Below are 23,762 nucleotides of genomic sequence, written 5' to 3'. Positions count from 1 at the left end.
ATGAATTCTGTGCTTAAGATGCAGCATGAAAAATTATCTGCGGTTTTAATTTTGCAGATAAAATGCCTTTTTATTATTGCTTAATCATGTTTTATTGCAGTCTCATGAGATTCTTTTGGAACTTTTGTTGGGGGAGCAGCCATTACGATTCACGGGATTAACAGTAAAAATTACACTTATTCCCACTGCTATAATGGAATCTCTCCGAGGCATATCTCCTTCAAAAGCACATCACTTATCAGTGCTGACAGTTCAGTTCAATAAATCAACAACACATCCAATATGTGACCATGTTTTTCAAATCTGGATAATATCTTCAAAAGCGAATGGGAAGCAAACTATGAGTGATATTCAGCTCATTTCTCACCTATAAATCCTTCTCGCAACATTTATCTCCTCGGTGTGACAGGTGCAACGGAGCCGACGCGCAGATTCATGGGGGTTTTGGCATCTTGTGGCAACCAATAGTAGCGCGCGCGGAGCTGTGGATGGCGGGGTTTAGGCTGATCGTCGGGCACCTGTGCCAATCAGACGCCCAGTAGGAGGAGTTCAAGAGACTAGGAGGTGTGTCTGAAGAATACGAGTCTACAGCTGCACACTGTATCCAAGTCGGGGAGTAATGGCATGAGTACTGCTTTATACTGTTTAGACAAGCTTTACTAATATTCCTCTATTACTGCTTTCAAATCAGTGGAAAAACTGACCAGGACGCGCTGAGAGGCGACGCGCAGGACTGTCAGACAAACTTAGTAGAAAGAGACTCAAGTCCTCAAACTCAGAGGCTGAAGAGGCTTCAAACGATCCATCCTTTCTGGCTGCTTCAAGGAAGGATACTCCGCTGGACATGTGAATTTTAAAAGGAGATACTTGCCAAGCACAACCATGAAACCAACGACTGCCCCGTGTTGCTTCGGCTTTCTCCTGACTTGCGTCTTGTTCGGGTCCTGCTCTTCACAATCAGGTGAGTGAAGCCAGCCGTGTGTGCACCCTGTGGTGCGCAGTTCTGTGGGTCCGTGGAGCGGATCGGCGCGCACTGAGCGCAGTGGCACAACTATCCATCGATCACACTTTTCACATCACTGTTATTCTTTTACGCATGAAACAACTGGTATTGGGTCTTGGCTGATTAATTCCGCACCTCGTGCTATAATTTTCCTTACCAGTCAACATCTCTATGAAGACGAAACGTCTAACACTCAGCCACTCATTTCACCTGCAAATGGGGCTGGAGGGTTTGGAATACTGAACACAGGTGTTGTTTTTTTATGAGACGGCAGGTTTTGAAGGATCATGTCTGTTGTGATCAACTGAATAAATCCAAGCAGGTGACTCGCTCTGACTTTCTCGCGCACAGAGCGGCACTGTTGAATTTGGAGGGAGAGAGAGTGAGAGGTGAGAGATTTAATGTCCATCACACGTGTCCTTTCAGACTCAGTGTGGACAAACACGGAGGAGTGACAGTCTCGCTTTACAACAGGCTACTGTGCTCCTGCCCTCCCTCCTGTGGATTCACAGGCTGTATGATGCACGTCTCGGTTTCAAAAGTTGCGGACAGACTCTGATCTTTCCTCCCATTACTAGTTTACAATGAACAATCAAGGGATCACAAAACGCTGCAATCCTATTCATCGTTCCATTATGTATTTGTATTATTGGATCTGCCCAAGTTTTAAGTCATACAGGGACTAGTTTGTTGGATGTTTTGTGTCACTGCTGATCTGTTTAACTCTCTCACCTGTGCAAAGGGTGATAACAGTGGTGAACATTCATCCATATGCATTCTGTAATCGGGATAAAAGCAAAGCCGATTACCGTGAAATTACATTATTCCTGGTTTTATGGCGAATCCCCTCAGGGAGCCTGTGAGCCACAATTTGACTATCAGCGATGTAGCGCAGAGGACTGCCACACAGTCAGAGGCAGTACCGTTTGTACAGGGCAGCGGCGCTCTTTACGCACAGGGGAGCATAGGTGCGCTCAGCACCCAGTGTGAGTGATAGATAGGGAGAGTTTGTATGTATGTTTATGTGTAGGTTACTGTATGGAAGAGAGAGAGAGAGAGAGAGAGAGAGAGAGAGAGAGGGTGGATGAGGGGGATTAGGGGTTGTAGCCTCAGTAACCATTTTTTGCAGAACAGACAAAAGGAAAAAAATAAAAATCACGACCACCTTCATCACCCCCGCCGTGATCACCTTCAGCCGCGACTACTGCAGGAACCCACAATACAACACGTGTACAAATTACACACGTACACATCTTGTGTATCTGTACAATCTTCTCTTCCATCCTTCAAAGTTATGCATGTTACCCCTAACGAGTGTCAAATAAGACAAAAATCATTAAAGCTTTCGGTTCAAGAGAGAATTTAAAATCTGCAAAGGACCTCTGACTATTTCACGCCACTTCCCATTCTCAATTAATTGTTCTTCATTCTCTCTTCTTGACTGAGGTTTATATTGTTGGCACCTTGTAGGTCTAGTCAACGAAGTGAAATTGATTTGGTTGTCTGATTGCTTTGAATGATTAAAAAAAAAATCTATGAATAAGACCTTTTGGCAATGTGTTCAGTCGGATTTCATGCGCAGAGTTTAAGGCCCATCACAGCACCATCATGTTTAGAAGACCCGCGCACAGCACAACCGTAACGGGAGCAGAAGTGTGATTGGATTTATAGTGTAGGATGCTGTTTAGAAGAGGAAGGCTGGAGGGAGATCCGTTTCCTTGTGTCATCTTACGCACACAACTTTGCAGTGCAACAATGATGAAAAGAGCAACAACGAGGAAAAATACTGCATCTCATTTGAAATATGTTGTTTATTGAATACCTGTGCAGTTTGACATATTCGAGGGCAGTTTGGAAAACAGGTCCATGCGTAATTTGGACGCAGTTTAAGAGATTGTCATTAATTTAAATAAGTAAGGGTCACATTATCTTACTTTGAAAATGCATTTATTTTCGAATGCAGAAAATGAAATATAATTAATTGATTTTATCATATCAGCATGAAGAGAAAATAAATATACCATTGCTGTAAGGATGGACTCACGTGCATTATGCTTCAAGACGGACTGATTCCATCTCCTGGCTGAGCCACAGATTTGTACAGTGCATCTTGGAAGTTGCAGAAGCACAAAGGGGAGTCACAGGGCCAATAACACACAAAGAAAGGGCGGATTATATTTTCTTTTTGTAAACACGGATTTAATTCTGTCTTTACGAAAGAAAGGCAACGTGATAATTAGTGTGTGTAAGCAAGTGTGTGTGTTTTTACGCGTGTGCATGTTCGCTTTCTCTTGCTCATGCTGTAAGAAGCGGGTTGTGTGAGTGGTGTACACACCTAAACTAAAAGTTTGGTAACGCGCGCGCACATGCTTTTTCTTAACGTTCTTTGATAAAAACTTCCATCTCTGTGAATGACTCATTAAAACGTCACTACTTGATGAAGTGGAGAAAAATCATTTTCTTTCACCAAAATGTCGTCTTCCCAACAGCTGTGAAAATCTGAACCTATTATCCGAACAGTTTTTCTTTGTTCCTTAAAAGCCTCCACATTTAGAAACTCCTAAAGTAAAACACAAACAATCTTCCAATTTGTTTACACAGGAAAACAGTGCGCATGTCTTAAAGGTCCACTTCATACTCTTCATTTCTCTGCAGCTGGAGGATGGAGGAAAGGAAATTCATACAGCTGCTGAATCTGAACCATATGGCTAAATTCCAAAAGTCCCTCTCTCTTTGTGTTTATGAATATTCATATAGTTTGTGCGCAGGAGTATGGTGAAGTCATCTGTTCCTAATGCAACCGTGTGTGTGGAGTGGGTGCTTTTTCAATTAGCATGTAGATGAGCATCCTTCCTAAATGACCCTGTTCTACAACTCAGAGAAGCTCCCTTTTACCCTTTTGAGTTGAGTTTGAAAGTTTTGTACTCAAAAGGCGGACACACAATACCCTCTAAAACTATTTAGAAGTTTAACAATACTTTATGTGGTCATATCCTCGTGCACTCGGCTCCTTGGTTTAATAGTTGCACCCACTGTTTACTGCACCCAACAGTGCAGTTCCAGAGTGTGGTTGTTATGGGAGTTCATAATATATCAAAATGTTTACAAGGGGTTGACTGAGGCACAGAGTGAGTCTGATCTCAGAGAAATGAGACATGATGATTTCTCAGTTCTTTTTTTTCTCTTTTTGTGCTCTCACCATGCTGCTGCAGAATGACACTACTTGTACACGATTCTTTGTTGTGTATCATTTTTTTCCCTCTCTCAGTCTGAAGCATAGGGAAAGAATGGTGTTACATTAAGCGGCCCACACATTCCCACTTTGTCACAAAGCCCTCTTACAGTCATATCTGTGCCTGCTGTCGCCTGATAAAGGCGCTTTGACCCTTTGCTGCCACTAGGTTTTTTATTAGAAGAATGGCGGTCTTTGATTAGGAGGTGATCCTCTTCCATTTGGTGGAAAAGGGAATGTGAACCTCGGTGCTTTCATCTCCTCTGTGTCTGTCTGGGTAAGAGATGAGCTGCAATGTAAGGCCATCAATCCTCTATATGGAAAATCTGTGATACTAACACGGCTGAACACTGGGTTCTCGTGCTTGGCTTTTACAAATGTGTTTCCAAAGTGGATCAAAACCTAGTGCAGACAAATGTGATTATTTGGATAAAGGGATGAATTATTAGATGTCAATTTTTGGATGGAGATCACTTAATTTTCTTCCCCCTTAGACCTCGTCATACGTTACTGACAGCCAAGAGCAAAGCACAATACCAGACAGACATTTTCCAAGGAGAAGAAATTCTTACCATTTTCATTGTGTTTTCCCCTCTGGGGATATCACCCTGCAGTCAGATAAAGAATAAAAACTCTTCTGTTTGTTTTAGCTACACTGTGGTTTCATTGTGCGAGGAGTGGAAACCATTAAGTTTGCTGTAAATCTCCTCACTACTTAACAAACAAACTGCTTTTGAACCGCTGGCATCAATAATACATGTGTAGCACCCACAATGCAGCCCAGGAATCCCCAATGAAAAATCACTCTTAATATTCCAACAGGGACTGCAAGTGTGTGTGCAGTAGCCGGTTCAATAGTAAGTATATGACCCTGTTGTCACTAATGGTGCCTTTTTTCTTTTTGTTTTGAATCTGCTGTGATGTCGCAGTATGTTCTTTAATTGCTTCCACTGGGACCTATAACCAACCAGCAAGCTCCGGTGATGAAAAATAAAGCCATAGCGGGAGTGCAAAATCCTGCTGTTCAATGAGTGTCCGCTTGAGGCTGGCTGCAGAAGCACAGGAAGTCACATACACACCCCATTAAAAAAAAAGCCAAGCAGAAATGAACACCTTTAAAGGCTTAATATGCGATTTTTCACACTTAAATATAATAGAGATCAAGTATATCCTCTGAAAATAACTCTGTGAGTCATGACTGTCTACAATGAGTGTAACACCCGAGTCCCACTGTCTGTGATGTTTTCAGAGTTTTCAGAGTCCTATCTTCAGTTTGTTTACATCGCCCGGACGGCGGCCGACTCCTCCCCTCGTGTATAAAAGTTGTTTAATTGAGGGACTAGAGAAAAGAAGAATAACATACTGTACTTACTGATTAACTGCATTTCTAGATCACGCTCATTTCAGGTAAATTTACATGCAGTGTGAAGATACGAGCATGATAAAGATCACTAGCATTAGCATGCTAACACAACAATGCACCACGAGTTGTTTTGGTTTCATGCTGGTGCTCAAGGGCGACATCTGCTGGATCAGAAAATCGCATATAAAGCCTTTAACGGCCAAGAAATTGGTCTGATGAGGTCATGTTTCTATCAGCACACACTGGACTTCTTCACGATTGCCTGATTGAAAGGCATGTGCGGTGTAGCTGTTTGCCAAGAGGCTTAGTACTCGCCTCAGCTCCCACTCTCAGCCTGTCGCTAGGTTGACTGAAAGTTAGGTTGAGACAGCATTTCAAGCATGGAGACCTCCACCAACGGGCATCCAATCCCCCTGCAGTAACAGGAAGTTGACGTCACCCAGGCTTTATCCATTTATATTTACAGCCTATGCCTATGAATGTTATATTTGTATTATATGCCTTTGAAGTGTTTTAGATTACTGCAGATTTCTTTAAGGACAACAAAAGGGAATTATGATCAGCATTATATCTTTCTGAAGGGGCAACTGCATACATTGTTTTCTAGTTGTTGTTTTTTTCAAATGTCTTTTTCAGGTATTTATGCCTTTATTTAGAGACAGGATAGTGGATAGATCGGGAAACTGGGGAGAGATATAACGGGTAATGTCATGCGGAAATTAAGCCACAAGTCGGATTTGAACGCAGGCCGCTTGCTTCGAGGAACTTCAGCCTCTGTACATTGGACGTGCAAACTAACCACTCATCCACCGCGCCCCTTGTTTTCTAGTTTTTATATTTTGAGTATCTCATAACTAGTTGGACTGTCTGTGGCATGCAGGCATGAGTTAATCATACATGATCTTTACATGCAATGCACCCTCATTTATCACCTGCAGTTATACATGCACCATATATGTGAATGTGGTTTTTTTTCATGCAGCATTGTCAGCTCAGCTATTAAACGTCTTTTTTCAGATTTACATTATAATTGGATAATAGAATCATCCATGCTTGTACATGCTTCATTGTACCATATGTGTGTTTCAAATGCTAAATCATTAACTGAAGCGTGGTTTACAGTTAGATTACTGCAGATTTGATAAGGTTTGTTAAAAAATTGAATGCTTCTTTGCTTCCCCCCCATGCTCCTCTGCCTTTATGATTTCCTATTTTTCCTGTCTGTTAATAGAGCAAGCTTTCATATAAGTTTGCTTGAGAATGAAGAGAAGAGAGCCAAAGAGAGACACTTAAATAGACACACTGATAGCCTTTATGCATCACAGGCCCTGAGAGATGAATACACAGCAAAAAAAAAAAAAAACTCCCTTCATTAACAAGATGGTGAAACAAACACAGATACACATAAATAAGCACGCATGGCCCTGCTTGATATCTTCGACATTATACCACAGATAGTTTAGACAGGTTGGGGACTCAGTTTCAGCAGAGGGGAAATCAATCTGCTACGTTTTAATTAAGTCGGCAAATGTGTGTTTAGGGCCACCGAGAAGAGAGCTGCAGCATGAAAAAACAATAAAATCTGAGATGCTGCTGACATTTTTTCAGTCGTTTAGTTGAGAGGAAACAGGACAGACACAAACACTTAAAGAAAAGAGTCGATATGATGCCGTGTCATGCACAGAGCAGACAACCGTCAGTCAAAAATACCTGCTTACTGACTGACTGCCTCTGTATCATCATTGCTGCAAGGTTTAAGACTGCTTTCTGGGTATGTAAGATATTTGAACGAAAAGGAAATTATTTTGTGGTAAAAAAAAAGAATGAAAGATTCAGTCAGCTCAACCGCAGCAATGACAGCAACATAGGCGTATCCAGACTTTGTGACTCAGGGGGCTCACCATGGGCTCTGACTTAAGCCTAGTTTAAACTTCCGAGTCAGATCTTCGTCGTAGCTAAGCTGCCTTGTGCTTACACTTTAAGCTACCTGAGAATATTACATTTATTGTAATGGAAAAGCAGAGTAATTAAACATGCTAGCACTAGCTAACCGCTGGTGTTTGGCACCTGCCCATCCAACAGAAAGCAGGCCAACTCCACACACCCAAAAAAACCAGACCAAATAACTCGACACAATAATGAAGTGAAAATTACCCCAAGCCCCCTCCCCTTAATTTGCATGAAAACCTTGCAGTTGTGTCATTCTCTGATTACAGACAAACAGTCACTGAACTGTTACAGGAAATGTTATGATCTGATTTTTTTGTGCGAAAAATCAAATTTCTTCTTTTCTTACTAGTTTCACATTGTAATAATTGCTTTTTGTTCTGAGTTTTCTTGTAATATGTGCTCAATATTACTTCAAATCCTATTTTTTTTATAACCAGATCTAAATAAAGTTGTCAGTGCAAGGTGGTGCCAGTGTATCTCACACTGTCACACACACACTCCACACACTCGTGCAGCCTTCACGCTTGGCCATCACTCTGAAGTTTAAGGCAAATGTGCTCTGATCCCCGGCCCTTGAAAGCCTCACCCTTGTGTTCGCTAACCATCGCCGATGTCAAAGAGCCCGAAACACTTCATGTACGTCTGTCAGCTTTGGAGACTTTTGATCGGCTTTGTTGTTGCTTGCTCCTCATCTCCCGATAAGAGAAGCGGCGTCTGTCCTCCACGTCCTCCTGCAAGGGCTGCGGGGAGGCTGTCAGGCACCGACCCTTTTGACAAGCACGTTTTGAGGCTTTCAAAATGTGGTGACAAAGGGGTCTGGGATAACATGCGCGTTATACTGTATGTGTGTTTGTGTGTGTGGTGACGGCGCCTGTCAGGGTTTGTTTGTATGGCTGCATGGTTGGAGGGATAGAGGGTGACTGACAGACTATAACCAAGCTCCAGAGACTCTCTCTCTCTCTCTCTCTCTCTTTTTCTTTGCTCCAGTGTCTGCCTGTTCCTCTTCCTCCGCCCACCCTCTGCCTTCATCTCTGCCTTTGTAAGCCTCCACATAATGTGGGAGCATTAAAATGACAATGGAAATTATGGCTAATCTTTGTTAAGACACAGTCATTACCGCTGCGTTTTAGAAGCAGAGTCGGATGATAAGAGTCGGTCTGCCATGTTTTTTTTTTTTTCTCCCTCTGAAAGCGACAGCCTGACATATTGGAGTGATGTGTTTTATTCTCACTTTTGTGTGTTATTTTTCTATTCGCCCAAGTTAATAATGGTGGCGGATGTATGAAAGGATGATAATAGGCTGACAACTTGGGCATGAAAGACTAGCCCCACCTTCAAACAAGCTTTTCATGCAGTTCTTGCATGTGGGTGTGTGTGTGTGTGTGTGTGTGCGTGTGTTAAAGGGCTGATTTCTCTAAACTCTCTCCCCGCTCCGTCTCTTTTCCTCTTTTAGTAATCCCTTTATAAAATATTCATAGCTAATCTGCATTTACAATGTAATTACAGACAGGCTTTGAGTGATATCGGATATGGCCGGCGGAACACACACTTGACGCAAAATCTTGATTTGGTGATTTGTGTGGTTGAATAAATACGAAACAAGCCGTGGGGTGTGTTATATGCGTTAAGGTTGAAGATAAATAATCAAAAGGTTTTTCACAAACATTTTTTTCGAACAATTTTTGCACAATATTGTTTTTTTTTTTTTTCCTACCCAGAGCTCCATGTTGGCCTTGAATCCTACAACTTACTGTACATTTTTTTCCACTGACTCAGTTGTTGTGATAGCTCCTGCAGAAGGAAACATGTCTCAAAGCGATCTCCTCTGCTTTTCTGTTTTGTCCCCACCCTCTGCCCGAACCCTGTTCCCGTGTTTTTGGGTCCTGCTGGCCTCCGTTTAGTGCTAATGGAGCGGTGTGTGCCCCGTGTGCTATTCTTGCAGGTCGATTTTTCACTTGTGTTAGAGGAGAAGGGGGGTTGGCGTCCTTTTAAATGAAGCACTTGGCGTTTGTGACCTGTAATAAATGAGTTTGCAGTCAGTCATGGCAGCTGTAAGGAGACATCTGGGAGCAAAGACAGAGAGAGAGAAAGAGGGAAAAGAGAGAGAGACTGGGAGGCAGTTTATGCACAGATGAAAAATGGCTGCGACAAACATGCCATCACTTATACGTAATATAGACATTTTATTTTTAACAGACAATCAGACTCACAGAAAGGACGACTCCATCTCAAGACTCAGTCTCCGTCTCAATGTTCAGAAAACTCTAATTTCTGCCAAGAAAGTAAACAAGGAGCTGCACAGAATAAACCACAGAGTCAGACAGGCTGACACTCAACATTATGAGACACAGAAATCATGAACAAGTTTTTCACCATGTCACAAATCACATTTATTTTAAGAAACCTATTCATGCTTCATTCAAACTTTTTGACTATCTTTTAAAATGCATAAAGGCAATGATCTTACATGCGTTTTAAAAAGCATTTGTTGTTTTCGGTTGATTTTAAGAAACTACCTGGAGATCTTCTATCGGTAAATAGATTTTTGTTCCAAAACAAAGAGTGCAGCGAAGAAACAAAAGTGTCAGTGCTCAGTAGAATAATCATGAAGTGATTACTATTGATCAGCAGAATGTTACACTTAGAATTTATATCTTTTGCATGTTTTGTATTCTTTTTACATGATTACTTCAGCTCACTTATGAAAGATATGATAAATATATGTCTGGAGTAAAAATGTAATATGGCATATGTACACTGTATATGTAGTCTAATGCATTTCCCTTCAATTTAAAGGAAGTATGTGGCCCTCTTTCTAGCCTGTATTATCGCTGGTGTGAAGCAGCAGTCACCTTGCAGCAGAGCAGAAATAGCGCAGCTCTCGTTCCCTGGATGTGAAGGTACATAAAGCACAGGATGAGAGGAGCAGAAAAGGCAATTGACCTTGGCTGCTTTTGGTGGTGGGGGGGCACCTATATAGCCATCATGGTGAATGCTATGGTTCTGCAGCGTTGCAAAGAGGGAGGGAAAGAATAGGGAAATGCTTATTAGTGTAGAATGGATGATTTTCTTTTCTTTTCTTTTAATTTATGCATATTTTAAACACAAAACATATTTTTGATGTTTTTTCCTCTAAAGAAATGGCTGAGGATGCAATGTCTTTATATTTTGTGACATCTTTCTTTGAATTGACACACTTACATTCTCTGAATCTGTAATGACAAGATATATCTACATTTTTCATGTGTGTGTGTGTTGTAATCTGAGCGTATACAAAATGGATAAGCTGACTAAGTGCAACGCAGGCCCAAAGTCAGCCGTGTCATTTTTGCCCTGCTGTGCTAGAGTGTTTACCTGCATCAGAGGTGCTTTATCTCAGCCAGTCTCTAGTGCACATGTGAACACACAGAGAAGGGGGAGCACAGTGTATATCGTGCTGTTTTCAGACCCCCTGCCTTTGTTCCAAAACCTCCCGCCCACTGAGAGACATTATCCCCCGATGGCAAGGTGAATGGGGTGCTGATGTAAGATTATTTGTAGCAGCCAGAGTTAGATGATGGGGGGGGGGGGGGGGGGGGAGAGAGAGAGTGAAAATTCGGCTAATTTTAGCTGGAGAAGGGCAGGGAGACAGGCAGGGTACACGGGAGGAGAGGTGTCTGTTGGCGGGGAAGGGACATGGGTGAGTGTCCCGGGAGTTTTGGTTAAAGTGGTGGCTATCACAGGAGCTGGACGGACAATTAATCAGCGGCAGCCTGGAGGGGGAGCCTGGGCTCTGACAGAGACACTTCATTTTGCACGGGACACACACACACACACACACACACATTTGCTGACAGGCAAACCTGCAGCTTATTCTCACCTCTTTCTTTTTTTGCTTATCTTCTTTCCTCCTCCTGGTTTTCTTTTCTTCTCCTATCTCCCTCTTTATGCTCCCTTTTCTTCTTCTCTCCTTGTCTCTCCTCCCTTTGTCATTCTTCTTCTTGCCTTCTTTTGCTCTTACATCCTTCCCGAACCTCTTTCCTTTCCCCCTTCCCTTTCTCTCCTAAAACATGTCTTTAGTTCTTGATTAGTCAACTTGAGAGTCCCTCTTGTGACCTGACAGCCAGCCCTAAACTCTGTCAGAGCAGTAGACAAGGATGTTATAAGAGAGGAGATATAGGGCGCGAGAGGGTGGACTCGTGGCTATACTTCACCCTAGCCCTCCCCCTCCCTTCTTCCTCTGCGCTCATCCCTCCATTTCTGCCTTTCCTCCCCCCCTCCTCTGTCTCCCCCCCCCGTCGGCTGCGCTGAGTGATTGATGGATTCGAGTTTGACATGGCCCGGTTCACCCGAGGGCGTTAGCAAGGACACTGGTGAGATTGAGCCGCCAGATGCTGGGGAGAGGCAGACAGTGAAAGTGAAAGACAAAGAAAGGGAGAGAGGGTGGGTTTACTCGACACTGTTGACCATCATGCCTTGCCAGGGTTGCCGGGGTGAGTAAGCCTTTCCTCAAAACGGTGCACCTGTTCTCAGTTTTCCATTGCATCACCCTGGAGATTTTTTTTTTCTACTATGGCCAGGGTGTAATGAGATAATATGTTTGTCGCTGAATTAACACTAAAGGTAATGGGTTTCAATAATTGCGCAGGACAAAAATGTAGAGACATTTTTTTCTGGATGGAATTAGAGCAAATTGTCAGTGCTTACAGCTACACATTAGTGGTTTGGCATTTATGATAGGGATTTGAATGGTTTTAAAGCACTTAATGTTGAATTTTGCACACAGTGTAAGCCTTGAAGGAGATTAAGGCATTTAAAAAAAAAAATACATTTATACATGACAACATTAGGCTAATCATTCCTGTACATTCAGCTGATTGTATTTTGGCTGGAGAAGAATTAGGCTTCTATATATTATTTTTATAAAGCATAAAATCATAATGACATGATTAAAGTTTTACCAGACACTTAACATTTTAACGCAGGTTAACTGCACTGTCTGGCACATTTAGCCACCAATGGGAAAGCACTCTGCAACAGTAGCAAGAGAACACTTCCTGGAACAGGCAGAACCCTTAAATAGAACCAGACTCTTTGGTGAACAGCCATCTGTAGCAACCGGACGGGCCAAGAACGTGGGGGGTGATGACATGTAAATCAGACATACAGTAGGTATAGTGTACACACTAAATCTAGTGTATGTGTGTGGCTCTCCGAGTTCAATCTAGTGGAAGCTGTACGCTGCGTTCCCCTCCAGGGGGGTCCCTCTCGGTCCTCCCAGTAAGCAAACACCCACTTGACATGGAGCCAAGCGGAGGGGAACAAGGCCCACAGTGTCTCCGCGCTCCGAGTGCTTTGTCCTGGAGGACACTCCCGCAGTGGCTCCTGGCTCCTCGCTCCCACGTGACACGCCTGGAGATGAGGGAGGCACTTGTCTGAACTTTTTTCCGCACGAGGATGGATCATAGAAATAAACGTGAAGACTATTGAGCATGTGTTTTTTTTTTTTCATTTGAAGAAATAGCAAAAAGATATTTTCACATCTCATATGTAGTTTCTCACCCTGCATATCTCTTTAACATCTTTCTTTTTAATTGTGATTGGTCCATCAAGTTGATGATGGGCAAGCACAAATTACACGGGGGATCCTTTCCATCCTACCACTGAAGAAACCCGTACAGCTTTTTTGGGGGAAAATTACCAAAATCATCCCATTATAGAAATAAGCCATGCAACCTGTTTGTGAGGAAGTTCTAATACTGTCATGGTTCACATGTTAGATGTTTTTTCCCAGTTTCAGGAGCTTAGTGAAACATGTTTTGTAACACTCTTAAGCTAACAAAGTAGCACACACATCCACTCAACACAGTGATGGATCAGTTGTAAGTCTGAAAGAATAAAAAGGGGAATTATGAAAGAGCCAACTGAGCTTTGTGATTGCTATGAAAAAAACACTGGAAAAGTTTGCTATTTTTACTTTACTGCCAATTTTTTTTATACAAATGTTCGTTTCCCCACATCTCTACAACTCAAAGCTGTAATTTCCACTGTAAACACTCAGCAGACCATTAAGAACACCTCAGTTTTGAGTGGCAAAAAACCCTGCTTGGCAAGGAGAGAAGGCCAAAATGAAGAATCTCCTTTTTTCCTATCTTAACTCGGTGTGGATGTAGACTACTCCCACTTGCTTCAGGCATGATGCAGCAAAGTACTTAACTCCTTAGGGGATGTAATCCCTCGTCTGAAATGTACCAGCCTCAAGTCTTTTCCCAGCAAATAGGCAGTTTCATCCTCTCAGTGCTGGTAATATCTTCCGATCTCTCAGCCTGCATGGTGATGGGTATATTGTGTATGTGTCAGCCGGCTGTCTCAGAGCTGTGTTGGCCTATCTGAGCAGTAAACACAACAACAACAGGTATCTCCTGCTCTCACTCTCACTGCCGCCTATACCACACCTTTGGGCTCTCTCGCACTGTGTCGGGCTTGGCAGCAGCGTGGAGTCAATAGGATGAATAAAACATACCTGAGTCGGAGCCCTCTACCCTGGGAAATGTCAGGCTGTCAGTATAGCTTAATGGGGAAACATAGAGGCAGTCCCAAGGGTCAGACAGTTTATATCATAGCAGCTGTAATAATGCAGTCAGGCCAATTGGTTCCTTTGTATTTGTCGGATACAAACTCAGGCTTCGAGTGGTCCCTAGATGCCGCCCCCGTGTTATTTTTCCATGCAGTTTATGAATGACCAACATGATTAAGATGGTATTTCCTATAAAAATGATTATATTAGTCTGAGCATTTTTACTCCACCATGGTGTAATGATCCTGCATGTTTCCAAGAGAAACACTATTAAGTTTTGTAGTGCAGTTGGCTTAAAATAGCTTTTCCTCGCTTAGTTAGAGATTCAGTTTCCACTGGAGATTTCTGCTGTGAAAACCTGTGTGCACCCATGATACTGCAAAGCACCCTGGGTAAAAAAAAGAAAGAAAAGTCCTCTAAATTGCATATGGTTTGTGCATTTATTCAACAGACCAACTACCATTTAACACGCATTACTACACATATTACCCAGCACTCATCTCAGCCTTTGGTGGTGTTGGCTAACCCCTACAGCTAATTATCTCCAAATTAGGGCTGAGGTCTAGGTTTAATTAGGCCTAGCCATGAGCAGGTTTGAAGCTCAACACTAACTCCAGCAACTTCAGCTGCCAGATCTCATCAGCCTAATGGACACTCAAAAGCAGAGGGCCCTCAGGGGCCCGACAGGCTAGCCTGACTTTCTGCCGTATGCCAACTAAGACCCACACACACACACTGAGTACTATTCAAACATGAGGGAGATATTTAAGACCTGAGAAAATAGAACGAGGCAGATTTTGCATAAATGTGTGCAGCCGAGAAGTTTTTTTTAAATAACTTAACGCTCAACTTTTTTTATACACAGTCCAGCTTCCCATAAAGTCAAAATATTACAATCTTGACTGTATATAAAGATGGATAACATGCTCCTCCTTCTCTCGTTGTATAAAAGTGAAGCTAAATCAAACATCACTGCCATCTTCTAATAAAGATTTTCTTTCAGGCCAGAGTCTTACACAATAGAGATTGGCTGATGGGCCGCAGTATTGATGTCTCGCCCTAATGCTACCAAGAACAGATATTTAACTTACTGACAAAACAGTGAAGATCCCTCAGGTCTGCAAAGTCTAGAAGAACATGCTTCTGGAGCATACAATGTCAACAGAACTGCTAATGATGACAAACAGTGCCCATATGTATCAAGTATCATAGGAACTGATGGTAAAAACAAAAACTATGTTTGAGAAAAAAATATTTGACATGTATTTTGTTTTGCCCTTTGTTAACAATGTAGAGGTGGGCTTTATGACCTTTACTGCTGCCAGTCACCAGGGGGCGATCAAAATATTTTGGCATCTCTTTTGAGGAGCGTCAGTCTATTGCGTCAACACTGAATCTGGTTTCTATACTTACGTCCATAAAACAAAACCTGAATGGCCCATATTTGTCCTCAAACAGCATATTTCTCTCCCTATTCAGCAAAATGTATTAACACAATTCGGTCTGCTGCTTCTTTGTAGCCATCTGGTGTTCGGTAGGGCCATTCGCCCTCTTAAAAAAAAAAAAAATCTCCTCTTGGATGATAGCAGGAGGCTGTAGCCAATCAGAGTACAGATCTCACTCTTCCATGCCAGTGCCTGTTCCTTACCTTTATTCCCCTGCCATCTCCTTCTGCTGAAGAAATCACAACTCAGCTGTTTACACTAAAAAAAGAAAAAGAATCAAGCAGGGGATGTGTACGTTTAGGCTGTCTTCTATACTGACCACAATGGGTTTTTTTTATTGTCAGGATTCATATGTGCATGAGCTTTGCATAGAATAATTCACAATAACACACAATACACTGAGCTTTGTCTGAAGCCTGTGTTCTGTGTTTCTGTGTTTGTGTTAACACTGACCTCACACGTACAGCACAGACATTACATGCAGGTCACATGTCATTTGGCCCAATGTATTAGTTTGGCTGCCAGAGGGGGGAAGGTCCATACTGTAGGATGTATTGTGATTTCTCCTCCTGTTCCCACCCACCATCTGCGCTTGCATTTCTCTACCTGACTTATAAGGGTCGGAAGAAGCCACCTGACAAAGCAGTTACTAGATCATTGGGAAAATGACAGTAGTTGAAGAGAGATTACATTGATAGAAAAGTTCAGAAGTGAAAAGAAATGAGGGTATAGATGGACAGTGCAAAGGAAGAATAAGCTGTAAGTAACAAACAGAGAGGAAGAGTTATAGAGAAGAGTTTTCTAAGGGTTAGAACCTAAAGAAGCAAAAAAAAAGAGAAATGCAAAACCATGGGGAAAAGCATGAAATTGCAAGCCACAGGAAAGTAGGCAAGCATGTGGTGTCATTCTAGGTATCTAATGTGTTTAAGGGGATTAGATAGAAGCAGAAGAAAGTGCCAGATGATCTGCATTCCCTTTCAGTCAGCCGTTCGTTTTTAGAAACAAGCTGTAGGGTGAGTTCCTGAGCCAGTAGCACAAAAACACAACATTCCATGCAAGCACTTTCAGATCATTGTGAAAAAAAGTTCATCTCTTAAAAAAAAAAAAAAAAGGTAAAAAAAAGAAAAAAAAGAGGAGAGAACAGAGTGCCAGATAGTCAAGATGTTCACAGTCATAGGCAAAGAGAAAAATGTTTAGCTTGTGCATGCATGGCTCAAAAAACTCTCTAGAGTTCAGTAATGAAAGAAAAATGAAAAAAAGAATTGATTGAGAGTTTGGTAATGTTCAAAATCCTCAGCAATCCATAATTTGTCCTCAGATTGCTCCATCAACAGTGGCTTTTCATTCCGTCTGCTTCAGCTTCCAAATTTGACACCACAGTGATGTCTTAAACACCTCTACACACTAAACATTGTTTTTATTTTGTGTGAAGGTGTTATGTTTAAAATGTTGATGTGAAGCTTGTGGCAACTTCATTATATCAGGTTGCATTGGGAAAAAGTCAAAGGCTAAATGTAGATTTATTTAATGAGTCTGTGCTGCAGGTCTGCTTCATCAAGTTTAGAACTTTACACTTTAAGCGTCCTTTAATCAAACACTTTGGTTGATTTTTTTTTTTTAAACCGTGGCATGTTTACGATTCACGTCTTCCTCCTCCATCTGTTGATACCTCTCATTTATACTTGAGCAGCAGACGGACAAGCAAATGGATAAATAAAGACTGAACAGGAGAAATTGGCAGTGGGTGTGTTTGTTCTTATAGGGCATGTTGGCCGCCTCCCTGCGCTGACAGCCAGTCTGTCTCTGAGGATTGAGTGACGGAGCAGGGCAGCCAAGCTGGCAGGACGCTAATGGCTGCAATGCTAATGAGGCTCCGAGCCAATAAACACGCCCACCCCCCTTCCTCTTCCCTCACCTCTGATCCCCCTCTCTTGTTTGTTTAACACCCTCACAGGTAGGATGAGGTAAATTCGGCAGAGTTGAAGCTATGAAGACAGGCTTGAATAGTAATATATGAAGTGTTTAGTTTAATTTTCAAAAACAGCCTCAAAACCGTACTCTCTTTTGTTTGTGTTACTAACTAGAGGATTGACTTGGGGTGGCAATGCCCCTCCCCACATATGTCAAAAGTTCACCCTCGCATGACTTGGCAACCCTGTCGGTTCCTCAGCATTCTAAAAAATACAAATCTTAAAATGTACTAGACATCTAAGAGCCATTAAAATGTAAAAAAGTGGAAGTCTGTCTACTTGAGAGCATTTTAAAAGCACTCAAGCACAATGAGTTGTACAACAAAAAAACATGCTGCCAGAGAGAATGCTCGGTAAAATCTCACAAAAGTGCATTTTCAGGACACTTCACACTTGCGGGAATAACACAAAATTGACCTCAAAATAACCATCTTACCCTCGGTGCTTTATGCGTATGGACACTCTACTGTGCTTTTTACCTTTCTCTCTTTCTTCAACAACCTGTGATGGCTCACACTTATGTCCCCCCCTCTCTCTCCTACCCTGGAGAAATGTCACCCGGGCCGGCACCGTCCGTCAAACTGGCATCTCTGACAGAGCGCTCGGCTAAAAGTCCATGCTCCGATTGGCATGGGATCCCCTGGCTGTGCTGTGTCAGGGCTGCTGCCTCCTTTCCTCTCCTCTCCACGTTATTAGCATTCTCATACGGGGAAGATTTCCGATTGCCCTCAAACTCCTCCCGACGTCTTCTTGTTCCTTTCTTCCTCGGAGCTAAACGTTGCTTCACCCTCTCAGAGGAGTTTATTTGTAGATTGTATTTTTTCGGTTGTGCATGATATGTTAAGATTCAGAGTAAGTCAGTTTATCTTTTTTGGTTTGGAGCAGTTTGGGCTGAAGCGTAGGCAAAGCGTGTTTTTTTTTTTATATTTAGAACAGATTGATGCCTGTTGTTTGGAAGAAAAAAAAAAGAAATCTCTCGAACAATCAATGTGCTGACAAAGTGCAGCCAGACTTTTCTCAGTGGGCTGACAACACTATTAATTGCTCATCTCACTTTCTCTGCCGCCTTTAGCTAATCACAATTCAGTTTGATAGGAATGAGAAGTGACCACAGGCTGTTTGTACAACGTGGAGGGAGGCCTGAAGCCAATCTCTTGTTTTCCTTTTTTCTTTTTCTTTTTTTTAAATCCAGTGATTAATATTGATTACTTGCAGGAACCAATAAAGCTGACTCCCTTTGTGACTTTCAGTGCAGGTAAAGGGCCACTTGTTTTCTCTAGGAGTCACTCTAATTTAATTAAGTGCAAGCCACTTCATTTGGTCCTGTAAATGTCGTAAACGTGACATTTGAATTTTCTTAATTAAGGACGTTTTCTTTTTCAAACAGATGCAGCAGTATCATTTCTATCCTGATCACAGAAGTTGAACTTAAAAAAAGAATCGAAGATGGCTGTCCTCGGTTTGAGTGTGTTGACAGAGAGACCAAGAAGTGTCTGTTGTTTTTTTGGGGGGGCAAGCCTCTGCCGTGTCTCGGCCACTGATTGTGCTCGGTTCTGCATCTTCCCTCATACATATGAATCAGGGACAGCACTGCCGGCCAGACCAAGAACATGCCACAGAGGGCAGCTTCACAAGTGTGTATGTATTTGATCTGGTTTTTTATGTGCATCCAAGTGCTCATGCGTATTTGTTCCGTTTGTCTGTGTGCATGCATGCCCAAAAGCAGAATGGTTTTTTTCCCTTTTTTCATTCACAAGGAATTTGTCTCTGTTTTTTGGTTCTTAACATGGAAACAAATAAAAAGAAAAGAAATGGGGAAAATTAGACAATAGTAAACCGAATGTTGAGAAACTTAGTTAATAAAAAAAGCATTAAAGAGTACTATCTAAAAAGTATGTACAACATTTTTTTGGCATATAGGTTACAAGATGAGTGCTTTAAGAAGTACCCTAAGGCCTTACGCTTGGTCCCTGTAGGGTAAAATAAGTTAGGGTAAATAAAAAATAAAAGACAAACATGTTGCAAGAAATTCCAGCAGGCCTTTTTGATTAGAGTTTGTTTTAATTTGAGAGAAATGTAAAATCCAAGATGAAAATTAAGGGATATAAAAATCAATTATTATTGTTTTTAGCATCTTTTGCCAAAATGCTCAAATGACTAAAGAAAGCATTTGAAAAACACTTGACTTTTCAAAGCATCACAGTGGTTATGTATGCTTACAACTCTTTTTATTTTCTCCAAACTAAGACTAAAATACCTTTTATCCAATTTGTCATGGTGTGACTGTGTTGGCTCATTTGCAGAGTCTATTGCATAATTGTGCAATGTGTGAAGCCACAGAGCCCACAAATTGGCGGACAAAGACGACGCTTTGCCGGATGTGTCCTTTTGATTATGTCAGCCGACGTTTGCTTGCGTCTCCGTGCTGAACTTGCTCACACAGTGCATTCATCCGTTTGTGCGTGTGCAGATGTGCGTGAGCCCAAAGAGACATCTGTGATCATTTTGAGCTGGAAATTATTATTATTTTTTTTTTGGGGGGGGGGGGCTTTGCATCTGTTTGCAGCACAATACAGTATTTGCAGACACACGCTGCTGTGTGTTTTTGGGAGTTTGCAGGTAATGTAGCTAATTTAGCAAATTTGGATGCAAGGTTGATACGTTCTGTTTGCATGTTCTCACCCAAAGCATCACACAGGCCTATAGTTCACAGAGGGACAGCTGACAATTACTTTCTCTTTATGCCATTTTATTTTGTTTCCCATGTGCACACGGATACACACAAGCATGCACGCACTCTCTCTCTCTCTCTCTCTCTCTCTCACACACACACACACACACACACACAAGTGCAGGGGCACTCATGGAGGTGGAAGGGAAACGTTTAACTTTGAAAGTTGGGCTCCTAATTAGCAGAATTAGCGCTAGATCAAAGAGGACAATTAAGGGTGGGGGAGGGGGGGTGTTTTCGGTAGCGAGGTCTCATTAGCATCACAACACACGGACATGGCCATGAAAAAGAGAGCAGCAGAAGGAGTCTCATTACGGAGCACCGCTGTGCTTACGCCGGGCCACATGCAGGCAGATTGGCTGTCAGGAGAAAAGAGGAACAACCAGCTCCAACACACACACACACACACACACACACACACACACACACACACACACACACACACACACACACACACACACACAAAAGCAGGCACGATTGCTCTAACACCTATGGTTACAGATTGAAGAAATCATTCCCTCAAGCACACACACAAACACACACATTCAAATATACAGCTCGTAATGTTTGCCGGCACAAAGGAAAACAAAAGCTAGTCCCTGCCCGCTCTCATCCAATTTCTGCTTAATTAAGAGGGGAATTAACTTTGATCTGCCGCAATGTAGAAGGAGCTCGGAAAGCCCAGCCTGTAGAAAAGCCCCAACCCATAAGTATTCTTCAACCTCACCCTCAAAGTCAGCCCCAGATTGTTTTTCTATTCATTCCACCCTGTTTGAAGTCAATACAGATAAGAGCAGGAAAGATTCTATTAGGACTACCTGAGCCTTCCTCGTTAGCCGGATCTAACAGAGTCCTGGCAGCGGGCCGCTGCGTGTGGCTCTCCACACTAATGGCATAAGCAGAACAAAAGATCAAAGGTTTTCAGGAATGGCCTTTATTTTAGCCCGTCCAGTGCACTGGTGCCTGGTCTTTGAATCAGGGACATGGGTTAATGATGTCCTGATGCATATGATTTGGAAGAGTCCAGCGTTGAATGTTTTCTTCTCTTAATGAGGTTTGAATATGTTTTCAACCTAAAAGTTGGGTCCAGGAAGCAAAAATTTGTTCTGCGCGTATCACAATTAGGCCTCATTATATGTATCAGAAGCCTTTAGCTTTTTGGAAAACAAAGTCATCAAACAAAAGAAAACACTTTCTAAAATATTGTGTTTATATATGCATAGAAGTGTTTGCTATTACTTCCTTCCTTTTTGAATGTCTAACCTACAACATAGAGTGACACTTTGCTGTAGAAAAACAAAAGCTTTTTGGTCTGCAACCTTTAAGCTGCATCAAATAAGAGTGAGTAGAATCAATGACAGTGTTATCAAAATATGTATTACTATATATTATACAAATGTGATTCATCTTTTAACTGATAGTTTAGTTTGCATTTGTGGAACATACAGAGACATCAGTGTTATATTGAGACGGTTTCACATACTGTAAAAATAAACGTCATTATATGCTAAAACAAGTGAATGGTCTCCGTGTAGGCCTCTTAGGGGGCACTCACACTAGCACAGTTGTCCCATACCGTGCTCAAGCTCAAGCCCCCTCAGTAAAAGTGGTCTAGGGCCGCCACTGCTCAGCACGGTTACCTTGTGTACATAATGTCGTAATGCATGCATGGCTTTACGCGATCATGAAGCCTGCTTAGTTTACAAGACAGGCGGACTCCAAAATAAAAACGTAAAATAAATAAGAGACTCACTGTCTAGTCCGCATCTGCACCTCGGAGAATAACACAGAGAACACGACAGCTACTTTACTGACTTTGTGGCTTATTTTGAGTCATTTTTAGTCAGACATAATACTTGGGGATTACTCGATAATAAAAGCTCTCCACGTTGAGTACTCGTGCTTGTGCTCATGCATGTACTGTTCTCAATGCCGAAGCACACCTCTTCCCAGCGTGCCAGGGCCAAGGAAGTGTACCATCAGAGCACTCACACCGGTGAAATCAACAAAACTTTAGGGGTGAAGCGTGCTTATGTCTTAGGATTGCCTATAGTTTGAGTGCGTCCTAAAAGATATTTGTAAAGAGGAAACAATGGGTGATTACTGGAAGGCAATCCAGTTTTAACGCAAGAGTGCTACTCATTTATGTACAGCACCGGGTGAGCGAAGAGATAAGACAACCAGTTTTGTCTCTACGGGTCCAAGACAGTTAACACAATGAGAACGCTCCTCACTATCACTCTGAGATCAGCATTATATTTTGAAAAACAGGAAGGGTAAAGTTGGTTGCTCTACTTGCAATGAAAGACATTTGAGTAATCACCGCCTTCTTTTTCATTAGCCATTTGCACTTTTATGAGCCTTGTGCATAACTTTTCGATGTTCCTGTTCTCTTTCACTGTTGCAAGAAAACGTATGGTGTACAGTAGTGTGGTTAAAACCGCAACGATACAAGGCTGCACGTGTGCAAAGATTCAGAAGAAGTGGTTTGCTTTTAAAAAATGTGAAGGGGAAAAGGATCCTGGAACATCTAAGACTAGCAACATGATGGACTATGTGTTAAAAAAGAAGTATAACAAGCAGCACAACCAACTGTCCCTGACTACATGGGACACCGTCTTTTTCTTAGAGCTCTGTGGCCCTCGTGCATAGTGTTTGTATTCACCAGCAGGCAGTAGGCAGTTATGTTGCCGCTCTCCTCCTTCCCTTGCTTCCTTTGCTTTTCTTGCCTGTTGCGATGCTGAAAAGCTTCCTCTTCCTCCTGTCACAGCCTCCCTGCATTTCCGTTCCATCTCAGGGGATTGCCGATCTGTCTATCAGCGCAGCACTCCGGGCCACAGGAGGGTGGGACAGCAGGATCGAGGGGTGCGAGGTGGGGGTGGTGGGGGGAGGGGGGGGGGGGGGGGTGAGCTGTGCTCTGACTGACAGTACTGATAATCACTGTAATGGGTGCAGGGTGAGGAAAGTGGGTGGTAAGCAGCTGTTTCCTAAATGCCAGCTTCAACTCAGGTGATGTGTTCAGTGGAGATCGAGGGACAGGAAGGACGGAGGGAGGGAAAAACCAAGAGGAAGTGGAGCGGTTTGAAGGAAGGATCGCATGGAGGGAAGCTCAGTGAGGGCTGGCAAAACATGCAGCCCGAGAAATCAAACCTCATTCATCTTCTTCAGTGTGACTGTTAAATATCTGCTCTGAACGGCCACAAGTTAACTCCAGTCCAGTGACAAAGTTAGGAGAGTCATTCTTATGTTTTAGATTATTTCATTTATTAATATAGCCAACAGTCAAAGCAGCAGACACCAATCCTGAAGTTGATTTTTTTTTTTGCTTGTGAAGGAGCTTGAGTTTGGTCCTGACCTGATGGAATTATTGCTCTTATGTTAAAGGTCCCATATTATGCTTTTTCTGGTTTTATATGCTCTTTAGTGTGTTTTCCAAGTGTCCTGTGCATGTTTAAGCACATCTATGTGCCTACCTCCTCCTGTTAGCTGTAGCATTAGCCGCATGTAACGCT

The 23,762-nt window shown here is 42.4% G+C and overlaps 1 protein-coding gene across 2 annotated transcripts in view; it reads left to right on the top strand.

The window, feature by feature from the left end:
• Positions 1 to 603: 603 nt before the first annotated feature.
• The window catches only part of LOC132987269 (receptor tyrosine-protein kinase erbB-4-like), a 317,677-nt gene continuing 294,518 nt past the window's right edge, over positions 604 to 23,762 (top strand). For both annotated transcript variants that reach the window (XM_061054220.1, XM_061054219.1), the window contains exon 1: positions 604 to 961. In XM_061054220.1, the coding sequence (XP_060910203.1) occupies positions 883 to 961 (79 nt within the window). In that variant the 5' untranslated portion in view covers positions 604 to 882. The remainder of the gene's footprint in view (positions 962 to 23,762) is intronic.

This window comes from Labrus mixtus, chromosome 13, assembly GCF_963584025.1.
Source record: "Labrus mixtus chromosome 13, fLabMix1.1, whole genome shotgun sequence".
Classification (NCBI taxonomy): Eukaryota; Metazoa; Chordata; class Actinopteri; order Labriformes; family Labridae; genus Labrus; species Labrus mixtus.
Note: the sequence above shows the minus strand (reverse complement) of the source record. Positions and strands in the feature narration are given on the sequence as shown.